Raw genomic sequence first — 23,819 nt, 5'->3', positions numbered from 1 at the left:
CACCATATTTAAGACAACAGAAACAACAAACAAATACTAGCACCCCTTGATAAGATTATTCTGAAATAGTATACTTCATTTAAAAAGAGAGACACCATTCACTGTAAGATGACTGTTGCTATATGTACCACTAAAAAAAAAATGCCAACAATTAAGCTTTGATAGATAATTTTGGTTAAAGAGATAAATGAAAGAATAAGAAACATAAGGGGAAAAAAGACCTTATTTGAAGAGAAAAGAGAGTAGGGCATTTAAAACAAAATCAACTAAATATTAGAGTTCTGTAAATGTAAAATCACTGAAATTAAACTTACTGAGCAGGTTTAAAAACAGATTAGATTTCTGAAGAGAAAATTAGTACAAAGATCGAAAGAAATTATACAGAATGCCACACAGAGATAAAGAGATGAAAAATCTGAAAGAGAGATTGGGATATGGTGGATAGAGTGAGAAGGTCCAAAAGGTACCTAACAAAAATTTCAGTGGGAGAGAATAAACAGAATGAGAGAGGGGCAATATCTGAGGAGCTAATTGCTAAGGATTTTCTAGGGTTGACAAACATTAGACAAACCATGATTTCTGAGCAGAATATATAAGAAAACAGTCTTACCTAGAATAATAGTTTAAAAAATCAAAACTTCAAAGATGAAAAATGTTAAAACAGTCATACAGAAAAAATGGAGGAGACTGAGACTATGCTCTGACCCACTCATTTTATTGATGTTGAGGAGAGCTCAGCTCTCCAAAATATGTTAGTTATTTATCAGTAAAGCCAGAACAAGAAACCATATCCCTTATATCCAGTACACCCATGTGTGATATTCTTAGACCATAACCAAATGAATTTTTATATTAAAAAATAGCTCACTTTTCAAACTTAGGGGGGAATGTATAAGAATGCAGTCATCTCTTAATGATTCAAAATAATGAGAACAATATTTAGCAAATGTTTAGAACCTGTCCTTTTCTGCATGTTAACATGTTAGCAGACAAAAAGTAGTCTTAAAATTTTAATCTCTTGTGGTACTTCCTGCTGAAGATGTGTTGTTTCTTCATTATTGTCACAGAGGAGAAGAGAAACTTTGGCTAATCTGCTTTTTATACTTCAGAATTAAGTATATGTTAACTATCAGCCTTGCTTTAGCGGAATATATTTAAGGCAGATCCTGTACCTCATACTTAGGCTTTATATGAAAATATTAGTTTGCATTTTGAGTTTAATCAGATATTCAAAGCAAGATGTTAAAAGTTAAATGTTTTTGATGGAAATTAACATGCTATATATTCTGTCACATTTATTCAAGAGGTATGTTGAGCAGCTACCATGTACTGTACTAAACGGTGGAAGCCTAAGATGTGAGCCAAGAAAAATGAAGTGTTCTACATAAATTTTACATTTAACCAAAATTTTGTAAAATATTTAAAAAAAATTATATATATCATTATATTTTCACAAAATCTACAAAGTTTATAAAACCAATAATGCCATAATAATATCCAAGTAATTATAGACTGTCAAAATGGTTATCTTAAGAGGATGGAACTGGTTTTATCATTACATAAAGCAATTTTATAACTACCTGGTGGGGTAGGGAAGGCTGCAACTGTCTTTAAGAATCTAGGAATGTAATCTTTGGAATGCGTTTTTTAAAATGACTTTCACTAATGGTGAATTTAATTTCTGTAAAGGCAAAGCCATTACAGGTTTGGTACTTAAGGTAGACTGAACTATTATACATAGTACACTGGTTTTGCCAAAATCAAAATACTGCTAACAGGTACCAAGTCTGATTTTGTTGCATGGTTTTATAAAGTGGCTTTAAAGTCATTGATAGGTGAGACATTTAAAGAATGGCCAAGGTGGTATAATTGGACTTTCTGGGTTAAAATGGAGTAGACATACTTTTCCTTATTCCTCCTAAGTAGAACTAAAATTTGTGGACACTGTGTATAAAACAAGATTCTGAAAGGTGGTGACAAAATGACAGAGTGGGGACTTCAGTACTAACACTGTACTGAGTTCCCTTGGTTTGCTTTTTGCCTTACATATTCCACTGTGGATACTGGAGCAGCCATCAACCTAGAAATAATAATGAGCACTGACCAAAAAAACCTTAAGCTTCTAGAGGTCCAAGGAAGAGGCAGCCTAGCAACACAGAAAACTTAAGACAATAACTGCTCTATTCCAATAAAATACCATGGAAAAAACGGTGGCCCCACCCTTTCCCACCAATAAAGGACAATGGAGACTCACCCTCACTAACCTCAAATATCAGTAGAAACCACAAGGTCATCCTAGACTTTCACCCTGACCTGGCAGTAACCAGGTCAGGTACCTCTTCTCTATCCTCACTGGGGTGGTATCAGTGGCCTAGTGGAGAGTATTTAGGACTTTCACTACTTGTCAGGAATACGAAAGCCACTCCCCATGGTGTCACTGGAGGCCATGTAGAGAGCAATAACAAGACACTCCACTTTCCCAGGCTAATGGAACCCTACTAAGGAGTCTGAACTCGTGTCCCTTCCTGGCAGTAACATGGAGGTCCTCCCCATTCCTTGGGTGTCAGTGGAGACCAAGTATAGAACCTGGACTTCCACTGCCAACATCTGGAGTAACCAAAGCAGTGCCCCACCCAGCCCACCAAGGTGGTGTCAGAGGAGACCTCATAAAGCACAAGATTTTTAAAAGGTCCATTCTTATACCCCCAATACTCAGGTTTCACTCAAAAATCACTTATCATACCAAGAACTAGGAAGAGCTCAACCAGAACGAGAAAAGGCAATCCACAGCTGCCAACACCAGAATGACACAGATGTTAGAATTACCTGACAAGGATTTTTAAAATAACATCATAAAAATGCTTGAATGGTTAAAAACATACTTGAAAGAAATGAAAATATGAAAAGTCTCAACAAAGAAATAGAAGAATTAAATGGAAATAGTAGAACAAATTAATTCATTGGAGACAACAGAGGAATCAGTGAACTTGATTAAAAAATAAAGGGACGAGAGGTTTCTATGCTTCATTTGATCTGGTAAAATATTATACTTTTTGCTTCAATTATAATTTTAAAATTGTCTAATAGAAGCAAAAATGATAACACCATCTAGTGTAGGTCTCAGTGTATATAGAGGAAATATTTATTGGGAAAGTAAAGGGACATAAGGGAAAGTTTCTGTACTTCACTTGAACTGGTAAAATGTTAACGCTATTTGACACTGATAATTAATATAAATATTATAAAATACCTAGAATAACCACTCCAAAAGCTATGCAAAGAGGTACAGTCACAAATGCTATAAATAAATCAATTTGGAATTCAAAAACTGTTTAACTCAAATGTGAAGACTGGAAAAAAGTAAAAAACAAAAAGCAGAACAAACAGAAAATAAAAAATAAAATGACTCACTGTACTAAAATCATAGAGTGTGTTTCCAACCACAGTGGAATCAAACTAGCAATCAGTAATAGAAAAATAACAGTAAAATGTCAGAGCACTTATTAACTGAACAACACACGTAAATAATCCATGGATCACACAAGGCTCTAGAGCATAGGGGTGGTCTCTGGTTGTCCGGTCCTGGCCCTAGGGAAATAATGGTTTGTGTGAGATTTAGAAACGTAGGTGGTTAGGGCTATACACTTGGGATTGACTGGTTTATTATATGAAAGACATGTTGTTAATGGAGCCTTTTACTATCTCTAAGAATGGGCTAGTCCTAGAAGAGGCAGTTTTTCCCTTGATCTGTAAGACTCCCAAATGGACCAGAGCAGAGCCTCATTGGTCCTGTGATCAATAAATGCCAAACAGACAAGATACAGAATGTGAGGGGGAAAACAGACATTATTCATGATAAAAGCTCTAAGAACACTAAAAATAAAGGGAACTTCCACAACTTGATAAAGAACACCCATTAAAAAAAAAAAAAACTATAGCTAACATCATGCTGAATAGTGATAAACTGAGTGCTTTCTTCCTGAGATTGTGAATGAGGCAAGAATGTCCACTCTCACTATTGCTATTCAAGTTAGTACTAGAAACTGTAGCCAATGCAATAAAGCAAGAAATGGGAATAAAAGGCACACACGTTGGGAAGGAAGAAATAAAAATTTGTAAAGGCAATAATCCTGTTTTATGTCGTAACTTCTTTATGGTCAAACATGATAATAATTTAAACTTGATGGTGCAAAGTCAAGTTGTTATCCTTCAAAAAATGTAGTTATTAACACATACAGAGAGACTGTTGAGAAGGTACAGTACTGTTTGTTCCTACCAAAAGATACCATATTCTGATAATTTTCTCTTGTTTTTCTGCTTTCACTTTTCTGTTTTTATTGTTTCCAATCTGTTGTTTATTTTATACACAACTGACTAGGTGGAGACCTTAGGTGATTCTACTTCTCCTCTGTGGAGTAGAGTGCATAGACTTTGTGACAACTATTTACATGCATAATTCTTGATTATTGCAAAACTCCCGATTGCAGGACTGAAGTTGAGGTTACTAGAATTCAGGCTTCCACATAAAGGGGATGTTGGCATACTTCTATTGTTCTTATTTCCTTATTTTAAAATATGTTACTGTTGTGTTTCAATGAGTCAATAATTTTTGGGATTTTAGATGATATAAATTTTTATTTTAGTTGTAGAGCTGAGCTTTTTCATTACTCTTTTAATTCTCCTTTTCCAACACAACTGCACCCTCCCCTTGACTCCCAATGAAAAAAGAACTAATGTGTTCTTCAATGAGAAAAGTCCTGTGTTGATTCCAATGAAAGAGAACATGAAATAAATAAAAATTATTAGAAAAAAGGTAGCCTTGATGAGGGAAAGAAATATTAATAGATCTAAGACTTGCACTTGTCACAAAAATCCTATGTGAATTCGTGTGCTGAGAAGCAGTGCTTTGTGGTAATAATAATAATAATAATAATAATAATAATAATACCTGTTTTCCCTCTTCCTAGGACTACAGAGACATCATTGACACTCCAATGGATTTTGCTACTGTTAGAGAAACATTAGAGGCTGGGAATTATGAGTCACCAATGGAGTTATGTAAAGATGTCAGACTTATTTTTAGTAATTCCAAAGCATATACACCAAGCAAAAGATCTCGGGTATGTAATTAAATTGTTTTCTTTTATGATTAAATTAGTGGAAAAGTGTGCGGAATAGCTAAATATGGCTTTTATTTAAAATTTAGATCATAATTAACTTTCTATTATGTTCTTAATAGTGTCCTAGTGGAAAAAATAATTTACACCTTTCTACTAAGCTCCTTCTGTGAAATAACTTTGGCGTCATTTTTTGATGTTTAGGAGTGGTTACTTTTCTTGAAGTAGTGTAGTTGAATTAGATACCGTACATGAATTTTCCTGGTATGTACTAGAGCCATTTGAGCTTAACTTTTCCAGCTATTTTCGACATTTTTGTGAATGATATTAGTAAGTAAAAATAATACGTAAAGATATAAATATCATTTATCTCTCTCTGGCCAGTCATGACATCACGAAGGAGTGATATATGGAAATGAAATGAGAAAGAATAGATGCTACACCTAGGTAGCAGTGGAAAACAGATTCAAGCCTTCTGGGATAGTTTCGGTATGATAGAGTTCACTTACAACAAGGAGTTTTGTCTGTATAAGCCATCTGAATTTAGAGCAGGACTTTTAAGAATCTTGAAGCTTGGAATATTCCTAATCTAAACACAAAAATAATTTAATTATAAAAAGCTTCAGTTTATACTTTCATCAAAAGAGATTAAGAAAAAGGAATATAAAGCAATATCTAAATTAAAAAATATTTACTAGAAAGGTATTTAAATTACAGTATTTACTAAACACATTTTTCTTTGAGGAAAGTTTGAATACAATGTTGTTGGGGTTTTTTTTTCCTTTTAATAGATATACAGCATGAGTTTGCGCCTGTCTGCTTTCTTTGAAGAACACATTAGTTCAGTTTTATCAGATTATAAATCTGCTCTTCGTTTTCATAAAAGAAATACCATAACCAAAAGGAGGAAGAAAAGAAACAGAAGCAGCTCTGTTTCCAGTAGTGCTGCATCAAGGTATTTATTTTCTTTTAAATACCACTAACTGATCTATAATTTTCATCTAAATGATAGAACTTGGTGTTTTTTAATACTTCCTTTACTATTCCCTATATTGCAGAATGGTATATTTGACATGCAAGTTCCTAGGATGTGGAGGATTTTTAATCTTTTAACTAAAGCTATACTAGTGTAAGTGCTTAAATTCAAACTGCTAAATCTATACAGTAAAACAGCATTTTTAGGATAGTGATGGCATCATGCTTTCCGTCATATAACTTTAGCATTTACAGCGATCCTTCACTAAATATTCACTTTCCAAGGCTCACAACCATATGAAATCCACTACAAATCTCATATTTTAACATATTTCATAATAGTACAAGTATTGAATCCAACAGTATTATAAAACTGTTTTATTCATACACATAGAGCTATAAGAATGACTAACAGTGCTATTTTATTTACAGCCCTGAAAGGAAAAAGAGGATCTTAAAACCCCAGCTAAAGTCAGAAATCTCTACCTCTCCATTCTCTACACCTACACGATCAATACCACCAAGGCACAATGCTGCTCAGATAAATGGTAAAACAGAGTCCAGTTCTGTGGTTCGAACGAGAAGCAACCGCATGGTTGTAGATCCAGTTATCACTGAGCAGCCATCTACTTCTTCAGCCACAAAGACTTTTATTTCAAAAGCTAATACATCTGCAATGCCAGGAAAAGCAAGTAAGACTCAGTTACAGTTTCTAAATTGAAGTGTGTGGTTTGATTTTTTTTTTTTAATTTGCCAAGTGAAATATATACTGGGTTTTAGTAATTTCCAGGAAACACTGTTGTTTGTGTCTTACTCATTCTTTTTCTTATTTAAAAAAAATTGTTTTTAATAAGAAAACGAAATTTGAAGTTTAGGTTAGTATAGAATAATGCTTAAAAATGGCAACTCTGATCCAAACTGCCTGAATTTAAATGCTAATAACCTCACTTGCTAGCAGTTTGCCTAGACTAGCCTTCAACATCTTTAAATGACTGGACAGTTTCTAAAAACATTGAAACTATTAAGAATTTCTAGTTGGATATATCGTTTTCATATTAGAAAATAGATTTTCTAAGGAAGCTTTAAGAATCCTTCAGGTTTTGTTATCTTGGCTAATTCAAGCAATTCAGATTAAAAGAAATCCCAATTAAAAGCAATCCCAACCTTCTTTCTTATTTTTAAATTCAGTAACTCTTAGGTTTTAATCGTTTGTATGTATGTTTCAGTACTGGAGAATTCCGTGAAACATTCCAAAGCCTTGAATACTCTTTCAAGTCCTGGTCAATCCAATTTTAGTCATGGCACTAGGAATAATTCTGCAAAAGAAAACATGGAAAAGGAAAAGCCAGTCAAACGTAAAATGAAGTCATCTGTACTCTCAAAGGCACCCACTCTTTCAAAGTCATCAGCTGTCATTGAGCAAGGTAGGGTATTTGTATCTTTCAGATCCTTCTTACGAATGATGCTTTTGTTGGAGTTAGTATTTATATCTTCTTTTCAGGTTTCCTACTTAAATGCCACACAGTTCTGTATTAGTTGATAAATTTAGTGTGAGACATCTAAATTTGCAGCTTTATGTCAAAAACTGTATTGTTATTAAAAAGATAAGGAAAACTGTGGAAATAAAAATATTCTAGAATTAAAGGCTTTTAATATTATAAAATAGTTTCCAGCATCATTATTACAAAGCCTAAAGAAGTATATCCTCAAAGTTTAAATTAAATTGGGGGGTTAACCCAATGTAGCATTCTGTACTTTTCTAGAAAAATGTTTGTTATTAGATCACAAAATATAACACATTGACCTTTACTAAATAATTTATCAGGGTTATCTACAGTAAGGCCTCTATTCTAGTATACAACTTTTGACCCCTTTCAGTTATGCTTCCAAGTTCTTACAACTGCTGAATTTTGTTGTAAAGTCTTTGTGTTTGAAAGATGGAGATAGTATCTAATAAAATATACTATATGATATGTTAAAACAATAAGGCTTGGCAGCAGAGAGCTTAATAATAAGCATTTTGTATCATGACTTTGCAGTGTATCTAAGACATTTCCTCTTCGTTGTTTTCCCCAGAAACCTCACTCAAAATTTAATTTCTCTATACTGAAATGTCCTCATTTTGGTTAATGGCATGATGATAAACCCATCTACACATAAGCTTAAAATAGGGGAGTCATCCTAGCCTTCTTTTCAGCAACAGAATCTATTTTAACAGTCTTTAGTTTTTGTTGTTTCTCCCCCCATAACACCTCTGAAATCTATTCTTTCCCTCTCTTCTCACTTCCGTGGCCTTAATGCAGGCCACCTACATAATTTCTAGCCTGGACTGTTTTCTTGGTTTCCTAACTTGTTCTTCCTCCTTTAGTTCTCAACTCTTTTTTACCCAGTCCATCCTCCACATTGCAGCCAAAGTGATCTTTCTGATTATTTCTAGCACATGTACAATTGCATGTGTGCACATGTGCGAACACACACACAAACACACACACACACACACACACACGCACGCACAAAACTAAAATCCCTTCTTGCCTTCGTATCATATATGCAATCAGATTTTAATTTTTTTTTTTTGGCCTGTTAAACATGGCTATTACTTGGCTTTTGCCTAACATTCCAGATTTCCTCACCTTCTTTCTCCCTTTTATATCCTAGCCATCCTAAACCACTTGGAAGTTCCTGAATATCTTTATTCTTTTCTTCCTTCTTTGAATGTCTTTTTTTCCTCCTGGTTTAATGGTCTCTCCTGTTAACCTTTAATGTCTTACCTGAAGTATCGTCTTCTCCAGGAAGCCACCTCCTGAGTGCTTTGATAGAACCAAGCACTTCATTATGTTCCCAGAACACCCTGTTCATTACTTTTTGTGATACTTATAATATTGATAGAATTATCTTTTTTACATGTCTCTATCCCCAGAAGAATCTAGGCTCCTGTATTTAATTACTTATTTTTTAATCACCATTACATAATGGATAATAAGTGTTTGAATAAATAAGCAAATTATTTACATGTGAGTGTTTTTCATTTTTCATATTTGCCTCCTTTCTGAAGTGAATTTAGGGTTTTGAATAGTGTATTGGCCTTGCTTTTGTCAATCCAGAATCCTAGAGAAATCAATGTACATGGTGAATTGGTTCTAGCATTATAATAGAGGAGGTCTGGTCTCAGCCAATTTGATTTATAGTTTCTGAATATTACAAATACTCAAAAATATCAGTACTGTGTAGACATAATTAGCTGTTAAATAATTCATTAACTGTGATTTATTACAAATATTGACACCTGGATTAACTATTAAAATCAAGAACAGTGCTGTCCAATGGAAAGAAATACAAGCCGCATATGTAATTTTAAATTTTCTAGTCACCATCTCTAGTAAAAACAAACAGATAAAAATTAATTTTAAGATATCGTATCTACCCCATTTTATCCAAAATGTTATCATTTTAACATATCAATGTTTTAAAAGGTACAAATTGGAATTTAATTAAAAATTCAGTTCCATAGTTATATAAGTACTTTTCAAGTGCTTAGTAGCTACTTGGTTAGTAGCTACCTCATTGGACAACAACACAGATCCAGATCAGTGGGTTTTTAAACTTTTAACTTCTGAATTCCTTTTTAAGAAAGCTACATAGTTCCCTATTTTTTTTAGGCTATATATTATTTTATAAAGTTGATGAAACCTATAGTTCTTTCCCCAGAAAAATGCACCTAGGCATATTCACACAAAATTCTGGACCATTTCAAGGAGTTCATGGAGTCCTTGAAGCCTATTTCTGTAGTGGGTGCTTGTATTGGATATTTAGAACCCTTGTCAGTACTTTTAATGTGAAACAGAAAAGAGATATACAGAATCCTCAGGCAGTTTAAATATAATTGTTTGGTAGGAAATACCTAAGTACTTTATGCTTACACCCATGTTTCTCCCTTTTTCCCCGCCTCCCAAACACACACAGTTATAGAACCACTAATCTAAAGAAAATGTAAAGGTTAGACCACTAATCTTTCATACTCTGGAGTTCGGGGAATGAGGGCTTTGTCTCTTCCGTCTGTTATTGTCTCTAGCCTTTGGTGAGTCTCTATACCACTTTTTTCCTCTTTAGGAAGTACAGTTCAAACCCATGACAAAAACTGCCATTATAAAGAAATATTCTCTTTGAAAGCAGTTTACATCTGTCTATGGATTTCCTTAACAATATTGCATTGTAAGTCATCTGCCATAATCAGACAAAAAATTTTAGAACTTTGGCAGATAAAACAGAGTTTACTGGTAATTCATGCATATATGGCATCTTTTTCCTTCATCCAAAAGGATCGTAGCATTTTTTTTCACCACAGAAAGGTAGTACATGGTCTCTAGATGCTACAGATTTAAAATGTGATCTCCTACATTTTCTATTTTTTTTTTTATGAAACATAATATCCTTTATTATGGAGTTTGTTACAGTGGAATTTTTCATGATAATGGTGGTATATACACAGTGGTTTTAATCAATACATGCAATCAGTATTATGATTATAAATCAGTCATTTGCCATTCAGTTACCTAAGGAGATAGTACTATTCAAAGGGTCTGTGAAGAAAAACTGCCATTTAGTAGTTTTTTAACCTTCTTTAAACAGTTCCAGGGACACTTATTTCTACTCTTGTAGATAGGATAAATGAGGAATGTCAAAGCTGTGGTAGTTTTTACAGGGAATAACTGATATAAATTATTCCACCAGATGTGCTCCCAAACCCCTTGCATAGGAAGATTAGGAGGGGTCATTCTTTGTACTTCCACGGGATCTAAGGAAATATTTAGACTCTCCTCTGATATTGGAGAAATTATTATCACATTCAAAGGGGATTAAATAAGAGAATTATTTCATTCTTCTCTCTTATTCTTTGTTCTTTTGTTGATAAAATGATTAGAGGAAAGCGGCGGGATTAATATGCTTATTTGTTCAGATTACCAAGTTAAAAGGTCATGAATTTTATGCTAAGATTATTTTCCATAATTGAGCTGCTTGAAGGTAGGAATACCAAAAACCCATGTTAATGACTTAAACAATAAAATGCTTTGTTATTATTAAACTCTATACAAATAAACAAGGTTATTTTGTGTAATAGAAACAATGCTGTCATACATTAGAATGTAGAGTAAAGGTATTAGGAATAGGAAACCTTTGAACTCCATGTATTAAGTGTGCTGTTCTTCCTTTTAGGAGATTGTAAGAATAATGCTCTTGTATCAGGAACTATTCAAGTAAATGGCCATGGAGGACAGCCATCAAAACTTGTGAAGAGAGGACCTGGAAGAAAACCTAAGATAGAAGTTAGTACCAATAGTGGTGAAGTTATACAGAAGAAAAGGGGTAGAAAGCCCAAAAAGCTACAATATGCAAAACCAGAAAATTCAGAGCAAAATAATATGCATCCCATCAGAGATGAAGTGGTTCCTTCTTCAACATGCAATTTTCTTTCTGAAACTAACATTGTAAAGGAGGATTTGTTACAGAAAAAGAGTCGTGGAGGCAGAAAACCTAAAAGGAAGATGAAGACACAAAAACTAGATTCAGATCTCATAGTTCCTGCAAATGTTAAAGTACTAAGGAGAAGTAACCGAAAAAAGACAGATGATCCTATAGATGAGGAAGAAGAGTTTGAAGAACTCAAAGGCTCTGAACCCCACATGAGAACTAGAAACCAAGGTCGAAGGACAGCTTTCTATAATGAGGATGACTCTGAAGAGGAGCAAAGGCAGCTGTTATTCGAAGACACCTCTTTGACTTTTGGAACTTCTAGTAGAGGACGAGTCCGAAAGTTGACTGAAAAAGCAAAAGCTAATTTAATTGGTTGGTAACTTGTACCAAAATATTTTACTTCAAAAATCTATAAAGCAGGTACAGTTAAGGAACAAGTAGAACTAAGGCTTCTGCTTCCTTGCTGCTATGGTGAATTAGGGAATGTTATAATTTGATTTGCAAAAAAAAAAAAAACAAAAAAAATAAGACACTTCTTTCACTTCTTTAAATGAATATATATATAAATATATACATATATATTTTAAATGTTTGCTATTTATTGCCCTTAGATAGGTTATGCATTTCCACATTCATTTCATTCACTGTTCGAAACAAAAGAAATTAAGGACCTATAATGAATTCCTGATTTATTTATGGAAAAGACAGTTCTGCTACATTCTAAAGGAGCATAATATTCCTAGTGGTAGAGCATTTCATGTTAAAATGAATTATTTTTGACCAAGGTACATTTTTATTGATACAGAAGTTATGCCCCTAGGAAGACAGGTGTTACACAGAGTAGCAGTGAATTAAGAAATGTGTTTCCTCTAAAGATAAATATAAAATTCCCTCCATTTGATAGCCTAAAACTTTTAATTATAGAGTATTCATCAACAAAGTATCTAGAGGAGGCTTTTGCTTTATTCCATTTCTGCCAAACTTAAGAGAAAATGTACTGAGGAAAAGGAAACATATCCACATTGGAAAACATTTGACTGTCTAATTTTTCAGACCTTGATTCTTATATCAATCACTCAATCTCTGTTTATTGTGCCAAAGACTGAGAATCAGTGCAGTGGAAAGCCTGTTTTTGACTGTCAGGACAGCATACACTTTTCAATATTGGAAAGGCTATGTATTCTAAAGAGCAAGTTATTAGAGAGTTATGCTGAGATATATCTTTTTTTGGTACTAATAGTAGAAAATAATGCACTGGTGGGTCCTTTGACAGAGATGTTTTAGAGAAAATGTTTTAAGTGGTTAAAGGATTCAAGGAAAATACAGGAAAAAAGGTATGGGATTTGATGTTTACTTGTTGATCTGGATTAATGTCATTTCTCAACTTTAGACATATCTAATACGCTAAAATGACTTACAAAGAAATGTGTCTGTGTGTGTATGTGTATATATTGATAAATGGGTATAATTAAATATATATACAAACACATACTTATAAACTATTACCCAGGTATAAATTGTTTTTTCAGGATTTTTTAGATAGCGGTAGAATAAAAATAATTTTAAAATGTCATACTTTATAGTTTAATTTTAAGGGAAAGATTGGTTATTTTCAATTATTAAAGGTTAAAATAGGCCAAATCACTTTTTATGCAATCATGTTTTATACAGTGGTCTCATTGCACATTGTGTTTTTTCTGCACTTTTTACGGTATCCTTATCATGCTGGTATGTCAATATACACCCTAAAGAAAAACTCCATTTAATGATTGTGCCTTGTATTCTATTATTTTTTGCATCATTAGTAAACTTAATTTGTCTATTGTAAATGATAACTATATGACTTAGGAGAATGTATTGCTATATGTACTGCTATGGAAAAGGAAAGGAGTTATTTATTTGTTTATGGTACAGTTATTTTATACCTTAAAAACCAACATAAATACCATTTCTATTGTTTAAAAATTATTGTCCATTTTTTTTAAAAGTTTAAAGAATGTAGTATTTTCTGAGGACTAGTATGGTACAAAAATGTAACCAAAATTTTCAGATACTACATTTTTAAAAAGTTAGGTTGGGGGAAATATGTATCAGCATGACCCTGATGTAGAAAAATAAAGTCTTCAATTGAACCTTGGCAAAATATATTACATAATTATTTCTTTACTTATTTCTGATAAGGATAAATGTTAGCTGTCATTTAACTGTCTTGAAGAAGAATGAAAAGTGATGCATTTGGGCTTTTTAGATTGTTTGTAACTAAATTTGTACAGAAATTCTCCTGTGAAATTAAGTAAACCATTTTCCAGATCTTGACTGGATTGCTGTGATTTTGCAGTTGAAAAATAACTTCAAAATTTTCAGGTTTTTTGTATATTTATTTTTTTCTAACAAATATATTTAACTATATAATTAAAATTCAGTAGGTAAATTCTTCATAATGCAGAAATGGATGGCTTGGGTTGTGTAGTAAAATGAGTCTTTCAGTTACACCATTATTGAAAATAATAATGTGTATGTTTGAAATTTAAGTCATTAAAGTAATTAGTTGCTTTTGAAGGCAATCTATTTGAAATATGTAATTTCCTGGTGTTATCTGCATTGTGTTAGAAAAAATAATAGACTATAAAACCCATTTTTGTAAAAAATGTGTATGTACAGTTTTAAGATGTGTACAGAAAAGGAAGAGCGTACACAGTCTTAGAATGGAATGTACCTCTAGTACAGTGTATGGATTAGTTCCAACTCTTGAGCAAAGAAATGAGTATTTACCATCTTTCCTATAACAAATATTCCTATTCTAAAGACACTGTATATTTATGACCTTACTGGACATTATTAGACACTGGTTTCTTAGTGAAGCAAAATGACTTGGATCAGATTCTTTGTAATTGAAACACTTAAAAATGTATTAGTAATACCAGATATATTTAGATTTTATATTTTTATAATTTAGCTTCTATACATTGCAAAAGTTGAATTAAGAAATATAAGTCATTACCATATTTTTGTTTTGCTTTACCACTTAGGAAAACACCCTCTTTGAGACAGTAATACCATGTATGTACTGTTTATAGGCCAGAAGGAAATGTTGGCAGATGTCTTAGGTAAGCAATAAAAAAATCTAAAGTTTACTGGAAGTTTTAGAACTATAACTTGTTACATGCATGGAAAGTGAATCAAGTTCTGTATAAGTACTCAACCCTAATATTCTCTCCCCCTACTCCAACATTCTCAAGTCCCAGACAAATCTTATACAATTTAAATGTTGCAGATGAGCATTAGTTTAAACAGTTTAATCACACTCTCAGAATCCTGGGCAATAGATATATAGCTTCTTAAAATTTTATGCTTTATGATCTGCTATTACGGCATTGGACTAGTTTCTGCATTTATTTACGAACTAAAGATTTGTTGGTCTTATTTCAATTGTTTTTGCACAGCTTCACAAATTTAAAGACTATTTGGTGGTATTACAAAACTGTCTTCCTCCTCAAATGTAATTAAAATAACTGTATAGAATATTTGTGAGCTTGATTAGGTCACATCTGACACATGGAATTGAGTAAATTTAGTATCACTTGGAAGTTAATTACATAAAATACAGTGATGATCAGAGAAAATATCTTTGTGTAGCATGTATGTTATCTAGAACTGTCCCTTATTTGCAGTGCAGATTAATCAGTCATTTTAACAAATGTATTCAAATATTATTTTTGTGTGATGTTAGCAGCATTTACATGTTTTCAAATATGATTTGTAATATAGTTTATCCCATTGTGTTTACTTTAATTCTGACATTCCATTTTACACATAACATGCATACCTATATATCTCTCAGATGTCAGCTAGGAGCAATTTTAATTTTCAGTTTTCTGTCTAATGAAAACGAATTCATTCTTTATTTTTTGTTCACCTAAAATTTACTTTTGAGTAGGTTGAAAGGACCAAGACACGTGAGTGATTAAAGGGCTGTAAGTGTTCTCCTCATGTGCAGGCGATATAGGATTTTAAAAATCATAATAGGGAAAGTGCTTTAATCTTCTGTGAATTATCCCCATTTACTTAAAAAGTATTTCTAACATAAAAGGTTGAGCAGTCATTTAGTTACATTTAGGTGAGAATTTATTTTCCCATTAAAATTGGAAAAATATACCTTTCTTCACTTTCATCCTTACACCCTTAGTTCTCCTAATTTCCAAGTGATTTGAACTAAAATTCATATTATGTTTACTAAGAAACTATTTTTATTCTTAACTGTACTGAACAAAGCACTCCAAATGAAAAGTCATTGTGAACTATGTACAGTACCCAGGAAAAGGTCAATTTGAATCAGAAGACTGTAAGTACCACTTTTGGCGCTCCAGAGATAAACCTTGTACACACAGCAGTAAAACAATGAGTAGAAAATATGAACTATAAATATATATTATTTTTAGTTTTGATAGCTCTGTGTTGAAATAACTTTTTTAAATGCAGATAAAATTTTCAGGAAATTAACCTTATATGGCACAAACCAAATACATAATAGTGCGTGGCTGAGTTTTCTACATTCAAGGAGCTAAGAAAAATAGGTTCAAGATGGTATATAGTACACACTACTATAAGATATGCATACATGCTGGTTACTTTTAAGATTGTGTGTATTGATTTGTCACAATGATAGACTATAAAATGAGACAAAGTTACATTTTTGGACCATATTAAAACTGCAAGAAGACAGGGGTCTTATTAAAGATCTTTTAGAAAACTGTTAAATCCTGTCACAGTATGTTTAGACGTGTAGAATGTAGCTCAATTTTTAAAAAGTAACTGACCTAGAGGGTTAAAGTTGGAACTGACACATTTTCAGATTAAAATTATGCTTATTTTGTACAGAAAACAATGTTTAAACACAAGCAAATCTGTTGTATGTAATAAGTAACACAGAGTTTAAAACAAATTATTTAGCTTTATTGAAGTTTTTGTTTCTTTCCAGACCTGGAATATCATGTTACAAACAGCAGTTTCACACCAGAATAGCAGTGCCCTTTCTTTTTGTACATATTGATTGGACCTTTCTTTACTGTTACGTGGACACTTTCTATGTTAGTTTTGATGCATAATTCTTTGAATCCTTTTATACAAACTTAGAATGTATGTGTAAGAATTCCTGTCCCTGCAATGTAGTAACTACAAACTTATTTTTAAATAAATAGAAAACTTGTTTTTCTAAGCTATTTTGTAGAGCCTCATGATTTATTATTTGCGTTTTGTTTGTTTTTTTGTAACACATAAAGCTCTTCTTACATGATTTCAACAGTTACTTTATCGAAGTGGTTGTATGGCAGAAGCCATTGTGTAAATGGTGGTTCATTAGAGTTTCCAATGCTGTCTATATAGCAAACTGTTAAAATTACAAGCCAATTAAAAGAAAAGATTTTGAGTAAGCAGTGTAATTCCAAAATGAGTGAAAGTTAAAAGTAACTCATTTGCTTTTTTATGTGTACATTTAATAAAACAATTTTATTGATTTGTTACTATAAGTTGCTATACTGGTTGAGAAATACTTCAATATTCAAATATTTTTGTAAGATATATCTCAAAGGAATGTTTTGCATAAATATTTTCTCAAAAATGAAATTTCTGGGAAAAAAAGTGAAAATGGAGGAATGATGGAAACTTTTTACTTGTTTACTTATACAAATTCACATTCATAAAGTTATTGCTGTTTTCCTAGAAATTTGTTCAGATTGGCATATATTTTTATTGACTACCTAAGAATCCCAATTTTAGTATGAAGAATATTAGATATAAATACATAAGGCTAGAATAATTCAAATTAAGCATGTAAGTTGATTTGTAATTTTTTGCTATTAGTAATCACTTCTCCCTAAGAAGTTTTGTTTAAATGATTTTATATAAAATTTCTAAGTTGAGGAAGGCAGATAAAAATTCCCAGATACCTTTTCTCTTTCTAAAGTATGCTGATACCAATGCCTAGTATGTACTTAGCAAAACCATCAAAGAGAAATTCACTTTCAGCAACCACTTTTAACTGGTATCTCTTTTGTCAGAACACCAACTTTATGATCTAAGTGTTCCCAGTATTTGAGGACGGTGATTAAAGACCAAAGCACAAAACGTCTGTTCCTTGTAATATAGAGGGTGTCCCAAAACAAGGTCGCCATACATAAGGAAAATGGGAAATTGTAGCTAAATGTATCTTTATTTACAAAATATTCATTACAAAATTTTTCCTTTGTAGTCTTCAAAAGAGACTTTTGGGACACCATATGGTAGTTTGCATTTAACATGTTCACCGCATATTGGTTACTCATTCTGTTTGGGAAAAGAGTGGTGGAAAGGATTCAATGAAGTACCTTTCTACCTAATTAGACATGTTGGCAGCACAGTGTAATAAAAAGGACTGAGCTTGGAGTTGGAAAATCGGGGTTTGACTTTCATTCTTGATAGTAAGGAAGTAGAGGGATCCCAGCAAGTTTACCTTATCTCTGAGAGCTTCATTTTCCTCATCTGTGAAGTCCCCCAAAAGTTAATTAGATTATATGCAAGATCCAATTCAATTCAAATAGCCTATGATTATATCTCTTTTTATGTTGTCCTCTGTACTCATGGCTCAATCTTGGCTTTTTAATTAAGTCTCTAAATAAAATTCACCATTTAATGTATAGCTTCTAGGTAAGCTGTGTCTTGTGGCCACAACCTGACTAACAAGTGTGAGATTTTCCGAATCTTTAGGAGTTTTGATGTTGAAAAAAAAAACCGTATTGCTATAAATTGTGATTTCATTTGAAATATATGTTTACTACTAATAAAGTATAGGCATACTGTGTTCTACTGTGCTTGCTTTATTCTTTGCAGATAATGCATTCTATACAAATTGAAGGTTTCTGGTAACCCTGCATCCAATGAGTCTATTGACACCATTTTTCCAGCAACATGTACTCATGTCTCTGTCACATTTTGGTTATTCTCACAGTATTTCAAACTTTTTCATTCTCATTATTTCTCTTACGGAGATCTGTGATCAGTGATCTTTTTGTTGCTATCGTAATTGTTTGGGGGGTGCCACAAACTAAGGCCATATTAGACAGTGAACTTAATCCACATGTGTGTGTTGTGATTGACCCAATGACCAGCCATTCTCTTGTCTCAATCCCTTTCCTTGGGCTTCCCTGAGACACAAAATTATTGAAATTAAATCAATTAATCCTGTAATGACCTCTAAGCGTTCAAGTGAAAAGATGAGTCATGTGTCTCACTGTAAACCAAAAGCTAGAAATGATCAAGTTTAGTGAGGAAGGCATGTCAAAAGGGAACACAGGCCGAAACCAGGCCTCTTGTGCCAAACAGTGAAGTCATGAATGCAAAGGAAAAGTTCTTGAAGGGAATTAAACCAGTGAACACATGAATGATAAGAGAGCAAAACAGCCTTATTGCGGATATGGAGAAAGTTTTAGCAGTTCGGATAGAAGATCAAACCAGCTACATTTCCTTAAGCCAAAGCCAAACCCAGAGCAAACCCCTAACTCTAATTCTGTGAAGGCTGAGAGAAGTAAGAAAGCTGCAGAAGAAAAGTTGGAAGCTAGTAGAGGTTGGCACATGAAGTTTAAGGGAAGAAGCTGTTTTCATACCATAAAAATGCAAGGTAAAGCAGCAAGTGCTGATGGAAAAGCTGCAGCAAGTTATCCAGAAGATCTAGCTAAGACCATTGATGAAGATCTATACTAAACAGATACTCATTGTAGACCAAACACCTTATATGGGAAGAAGATGTTATCTAGGACTTTCATAGTTAGAAAGAAGTCAGCGCCTGGCTTCAAAGCTTGAAAGGACAGGCTAACTCTTGATGAGGGCCAATGTAGCTTGAAGATGAAGCCAATGCTCATTTACCATTCCAAAAATCCTATGGCCCTTAGGAATTATGCTGACTCTACTCTGCCTGTGCTCTATTCATGGTAAAAACAAAGCCTGGGTGAGAGCACATCTGTTTACAGCACAGATCACTGAATATTTTAAATCCATTGTTGAGACCTGCTTAGAAAACAGGACTCCTTTCCAAATATCACTCTTTGACAATGCATCTGGAAACCCAAGAGCTCTGATGGAGAATGATGTACAGGGAGATTAATTTTGTTTTCATACCTGTTAACACAACATCCATTCTGTGGTCCATGGATCAAGACTTTCAAGTTTTACTATTTAAGAAATACATTTTGTAAGGCTATAGCTGCCATAGATAGTAATTTCTCTCATGGATGTGGGCAAAGTAAATTGAATACATTCTAGAAAAGATTCACCATCCTATAATAGATGCCATTAAGAACATTTGTGATTCATGAGAGGAGGTCAAAATATTAACATTAACGGGAGTTTGGAGGAAGTTGATTCCAACTTTATGGATGACTTTGAGGCGTTCAAGACTTCAGTGGAGAAAGTCACTGCAGATGTGGTGGAAATATTACAGCAAGAGAAACGTAAGTGGAGCCTGAAGACATGACTGAATTGCTGCAATCTCAAAACTTGAAGGGCTGAGGAGTTGCTCCTTATGGATGAGCAAAGTGTTTTCTTGAGATGAAATTTACTCCTGCTTGAACAGTGCTGAAATGACAAGAAAGGATGTCAAATATTACATGAACTTAGTTGACAAAGCAGCAGCAGGGTTTGAGAGGACTGACTTCCAATTTTGAAGTAAGTTCTACATGGGCAAAATGCTATCAAACAGCATTACACACTACAGACAAATCTTTCATGAAAGAAAGAATCAATGTAGCAAATTTCATTGTTGTCTTATTTTAAGAAATTGTCACAGCCACCCTAGGCTTTAGTAATCACCAGCCTGGTCAGTCAGCAACCATCAACATCAAAGCAAGACCCTCCACCAGCAGAAAGATTACAATTTACTGAAGGTTCAGATGATTATTAGCATTTTTGTAGCAATAAAGTATTTTTTAATTAAGATACATACATTTTTTAGACAATGCTATTTATTGCACATATAATAGGCTACAATATAATACAAACATAATTTTTATATGCACTGAGAAACCAAAAAGTTTGTGTGACTAAAAGTATTGCAGTATTTGTTTTATTGTGCTGATCTGGAACTGAACCTATAATATCTCCCAAAGTTTGCTTCTACTAACATTTGTGATTTTCCAGGGGCCCTCAGGGAAATCTTAAAGATACTTTTAGTGTAAAACATTCTGAAATTTTTATCTTATTTTTTCTAAATTTAGGATCCATTTGTGTGAAAAGCAAAATCAGGAATTTTCAGAGAAAATTTAATCACTTGATTAAGATAAGGTCTTAGGTGCCTGAGAATAATAATTGGTTTTCTGTTTAATAAAAATGAAAGAAAATATTTAAAAATAATTCTAGAAGAAGGCAGAATAATTTTGAGAAAACTTCGATATTTCACAAGTGGGAAACTTTGGATTTTGTTTTCTTATTTGGTCTTTTTATTTTAATAAGGGCACAGAGTCAAAAAGAAGTAAAGAAAATTACTCTGATGAGATATGGAATCTATGCTGAGCAGATGATACGGAAGTTAAAGAGCAGCTCAGTCTCCTTTTGAGGGCTTTAAGAATGTATTTTTATGTAAGTTATTTTAGAAAAATTATTATTTTAATAGAAAACAAACCTAATTTGGTATCGATATGTGCCCCAAAGGTTTCACAAGCTCTTCCCTAACCCCCTCCCTGTTATTTTTATTTTATTTTATTTTGGGGGGAGGTGAAACCACTTTATTGAGGAGAATTGGAGGCAGGCAAAAAAAGTGCATAGGGACAATGAGATTGGTTGGCTGGGCCAGGACCTCCCAGGCTTTGCAAAAGGGATAGCCCCCCCCCCCCTTTTAACATAACTTTTCCTGTGAATAAGTGCATCAAAGCTCAGGAAACTGCCAAATTTTTAGCACACTTTATATTTCCTTTCCCCTCTTCTACTTATAGTTATGCAGGTTTTTCGTATTTTCAAACAAATTGACACATTAGGAAAAATCTCTTTGTCCTTGAAAAATGAACTCATTCCATCACCCTAACACATAGTAGTATTTCTCTGTCACTATGGTTTTTAGTGTAGTCTCAGCTACCTATATTAATCACAAATTTTAACCAAAATATTTCACAGAGAAAACTGAAAGGATGGTAATTTAAAACTATCATATGCAAGCATTTTTGTAGAATAGCAAAGCTCATGAATATACATGGCAAAACTTTAAAACCTTAAAGTTGCATAACTGAATAATATTCATTAAAAACATGACCCCAAAATAGCCACTCCATAGTGTATGAATATAAGCAAGTTATATAACATTAAAATTATGCATAGAGAACAGTATTTGAGTATTCAATCTTACAATTAAATATATATCCAGTGATTATCCATTCATTAACCCAATATTCATCCAAAGTTTTGTTTCCTGAGGGTCTTTGAAATTATGTTCAAGATAGCCTGCTATAAAACAATTACTATTACAAAAAACATTTGTCAGAATTATGATTCAATTTATTTGAACACATATTTTATGTTTTTAGCTACTCAAAATATTATGTAAGAGTAATGTTAGCTTGTCTGGTGAGTGAGTGGATCAGCATAAGAAGTTTAGGGGCTCTAAAGTAATTCATCTCCTCTTGAGAAAGCAAACCTAATCTTTGTTTAAAGATTAAATGTATGCTTGTTGTATTATACTCCATACTTACACAGATAAGACATAGAGCCTTTATTTTTTAAAAACTAAAATTATTAAATCAGTCTAATTTGCCCAAATATTCACCTTAATTATATTAACTGGGATTCTTATATTAAAATGTTTGTCAGCTAGTTGTTTCTCTAAGAAAGATTGTTTTTAATGTTTCTGAAACGTCTTTGAAATTGTTTCCTTATTTTCTGTGAATTGTGAAAATATTAGATTTATAGAAACACATTTATCTCTATAACCTAATCAGAAAAGGTCTCTTTTAATTTTAAGTTCCTTAAGAGACGATATAGTTCAAATTATTAATAGGAAATCATTTTGTGCTTAACAAGAGATAAGGCTTTTTCACAGACATAAATACAGAGTTCTTATAGCTTCGATTCTACAGCATAGCCACAAGTCAAACATACACAATCTCACCAGATTTTTAAAAGCTGTTCTTCTGCCTAAATTTATATGAACTCACAGTGAGAAAAACAGAAAACAAAGAAACAACAAGACTTTTAAAACCATCTCTCATCCTACAGAGATTAAATCTCAAAACATAAAACAAAATCAAATCATTATTGCCACCAATGAGGAATAGGTTATTAGTCAGGAACAAACCAAAATCAAAACCAAAACCAAAACATAACAGACAGCAAATATAAAAGGAACCAGTATCAAGGATTTTATTCAGCTCATTAATTAATGAGAGAACTATTAAAATGTTAAGGCCAGTTTAAAGAGCATTTGAGGAGGTAGGTATTTATAGATTATTTAATATTATGTTAACATTGCTGGAGTCATTAAAACACAAAAAATGGTGAAATCGGGAACTTGAAAACTCTATACCACCACTAAAGCACTTACTAAGCTGGCAAAATTTGTCAGAATTAACTTTTTTACAACTCTGTTATCCAATCAAAAACTCCCAGCAGGGGTAGGGAACCTGCAGCCTTCTAATTTCAAGATTGTTCTTTTTTAAGCACCAAAGGATGCAAGAAAAGCTTCATCTTTCTCTGCTGCACCCCTTTTAATAAAAGGATTTGTTCTGTAAAATTTGGATTCAGTTGCAAGGCCATACTTAAGAACCTAGAAAGCCACACGTGGCCTTAAGACCACAGGTTCCCACCCATGATTGCTTAATGAAGAAAGAAACAGCTGAGTTTTAAGAGAATGTTAAAGGTTTTTAAAAGCTCCCATGTATGCTGGAGAGTCTAGAAGGCCATGTGCATGTCCAGTGCTAGACACTTGTTCAGGAAAGACTTGAGAAGACCCTGAACTTTCACCTCTGTCTGACCTTTAGGCTCCACACGAGCAGGAAGTGAAGGCTAAGACAGTGTTGTAAACAGCCTTCCTAAGACAGAAGAGTTGTTTTTGGTTTGGAGTTTTTTGTTGTTGTTGTTGTTTGGTTTTTAGTTTTTTTGGCACCAAGTATTTAAGGAAATCTCTGACAAATCACTAGCTGACCCCTAATGGAATAGAGACTTCAGTGGCCACACATGATAAAAAATACAGTCTTTACAAATACAGTTTAGAAAAGTCACTGAACAAAAAACTGCAACAAACAA

The 23,819-nt window shown here is 33.0% G+C and overlaps 1 protein-coding gene across 2 annotated transcripts in view; it reads left to right on the top strand.

The window, feature by feature from the left end:
• LOC123633016 (pleckstrin homology domain interacting protein) overlaps positions 1–16,783 on the top strand; it is a 131,595-nt gene extending 114,812 nt beyond the window's left edge. For both annotated transcript variants that reach the window (XM_045543919.1, XM_045543917.1), the window contains exons 36-40: positions 4,968–5,120; positions 5,909–6,072; positions 6,525–6,784; positions 7,319–7,516; positions 11,307–16,783. In XM_045543919.1, the coding sequence (XP_045399875.1) occupies positions 4,968–5,120; positions 5,909–6,072; positions 6,525–6,784; positions 7,319–7,516; positions 11,307–11,944 (1,413 nt within the window). In that variant the 3' untranslated portion in view covers positions 11,945–16,783. The remainder of the gene's footprint in view (positions 1–4,967; positions 5,121–5,908; positions 6,073–6,524; positions 6,785–7,318; positions 7,517–11,306) is intronic.
• Positions 16,784–23,819: the final 7,036 nt, after the last annotated feature.

Source organism: Lemur catta, chromosome 2 (assembly GCF_020740605.2).
Source record: "Lemur catta isolate mLemCat1 chromosome 2, mLemCat1.pri, whole genome shotgun sequence".
NCBI lineage: Eukaryota > Metazoa > Chordata > Mammalia > Primates > Lemuridae > Lemur > Lemur catta.
The sequence above is the reverse complement of the archived record's forward strand: the minus strand, read 5'-3'. Positions and strand labels throughout refer to the sequence as shown.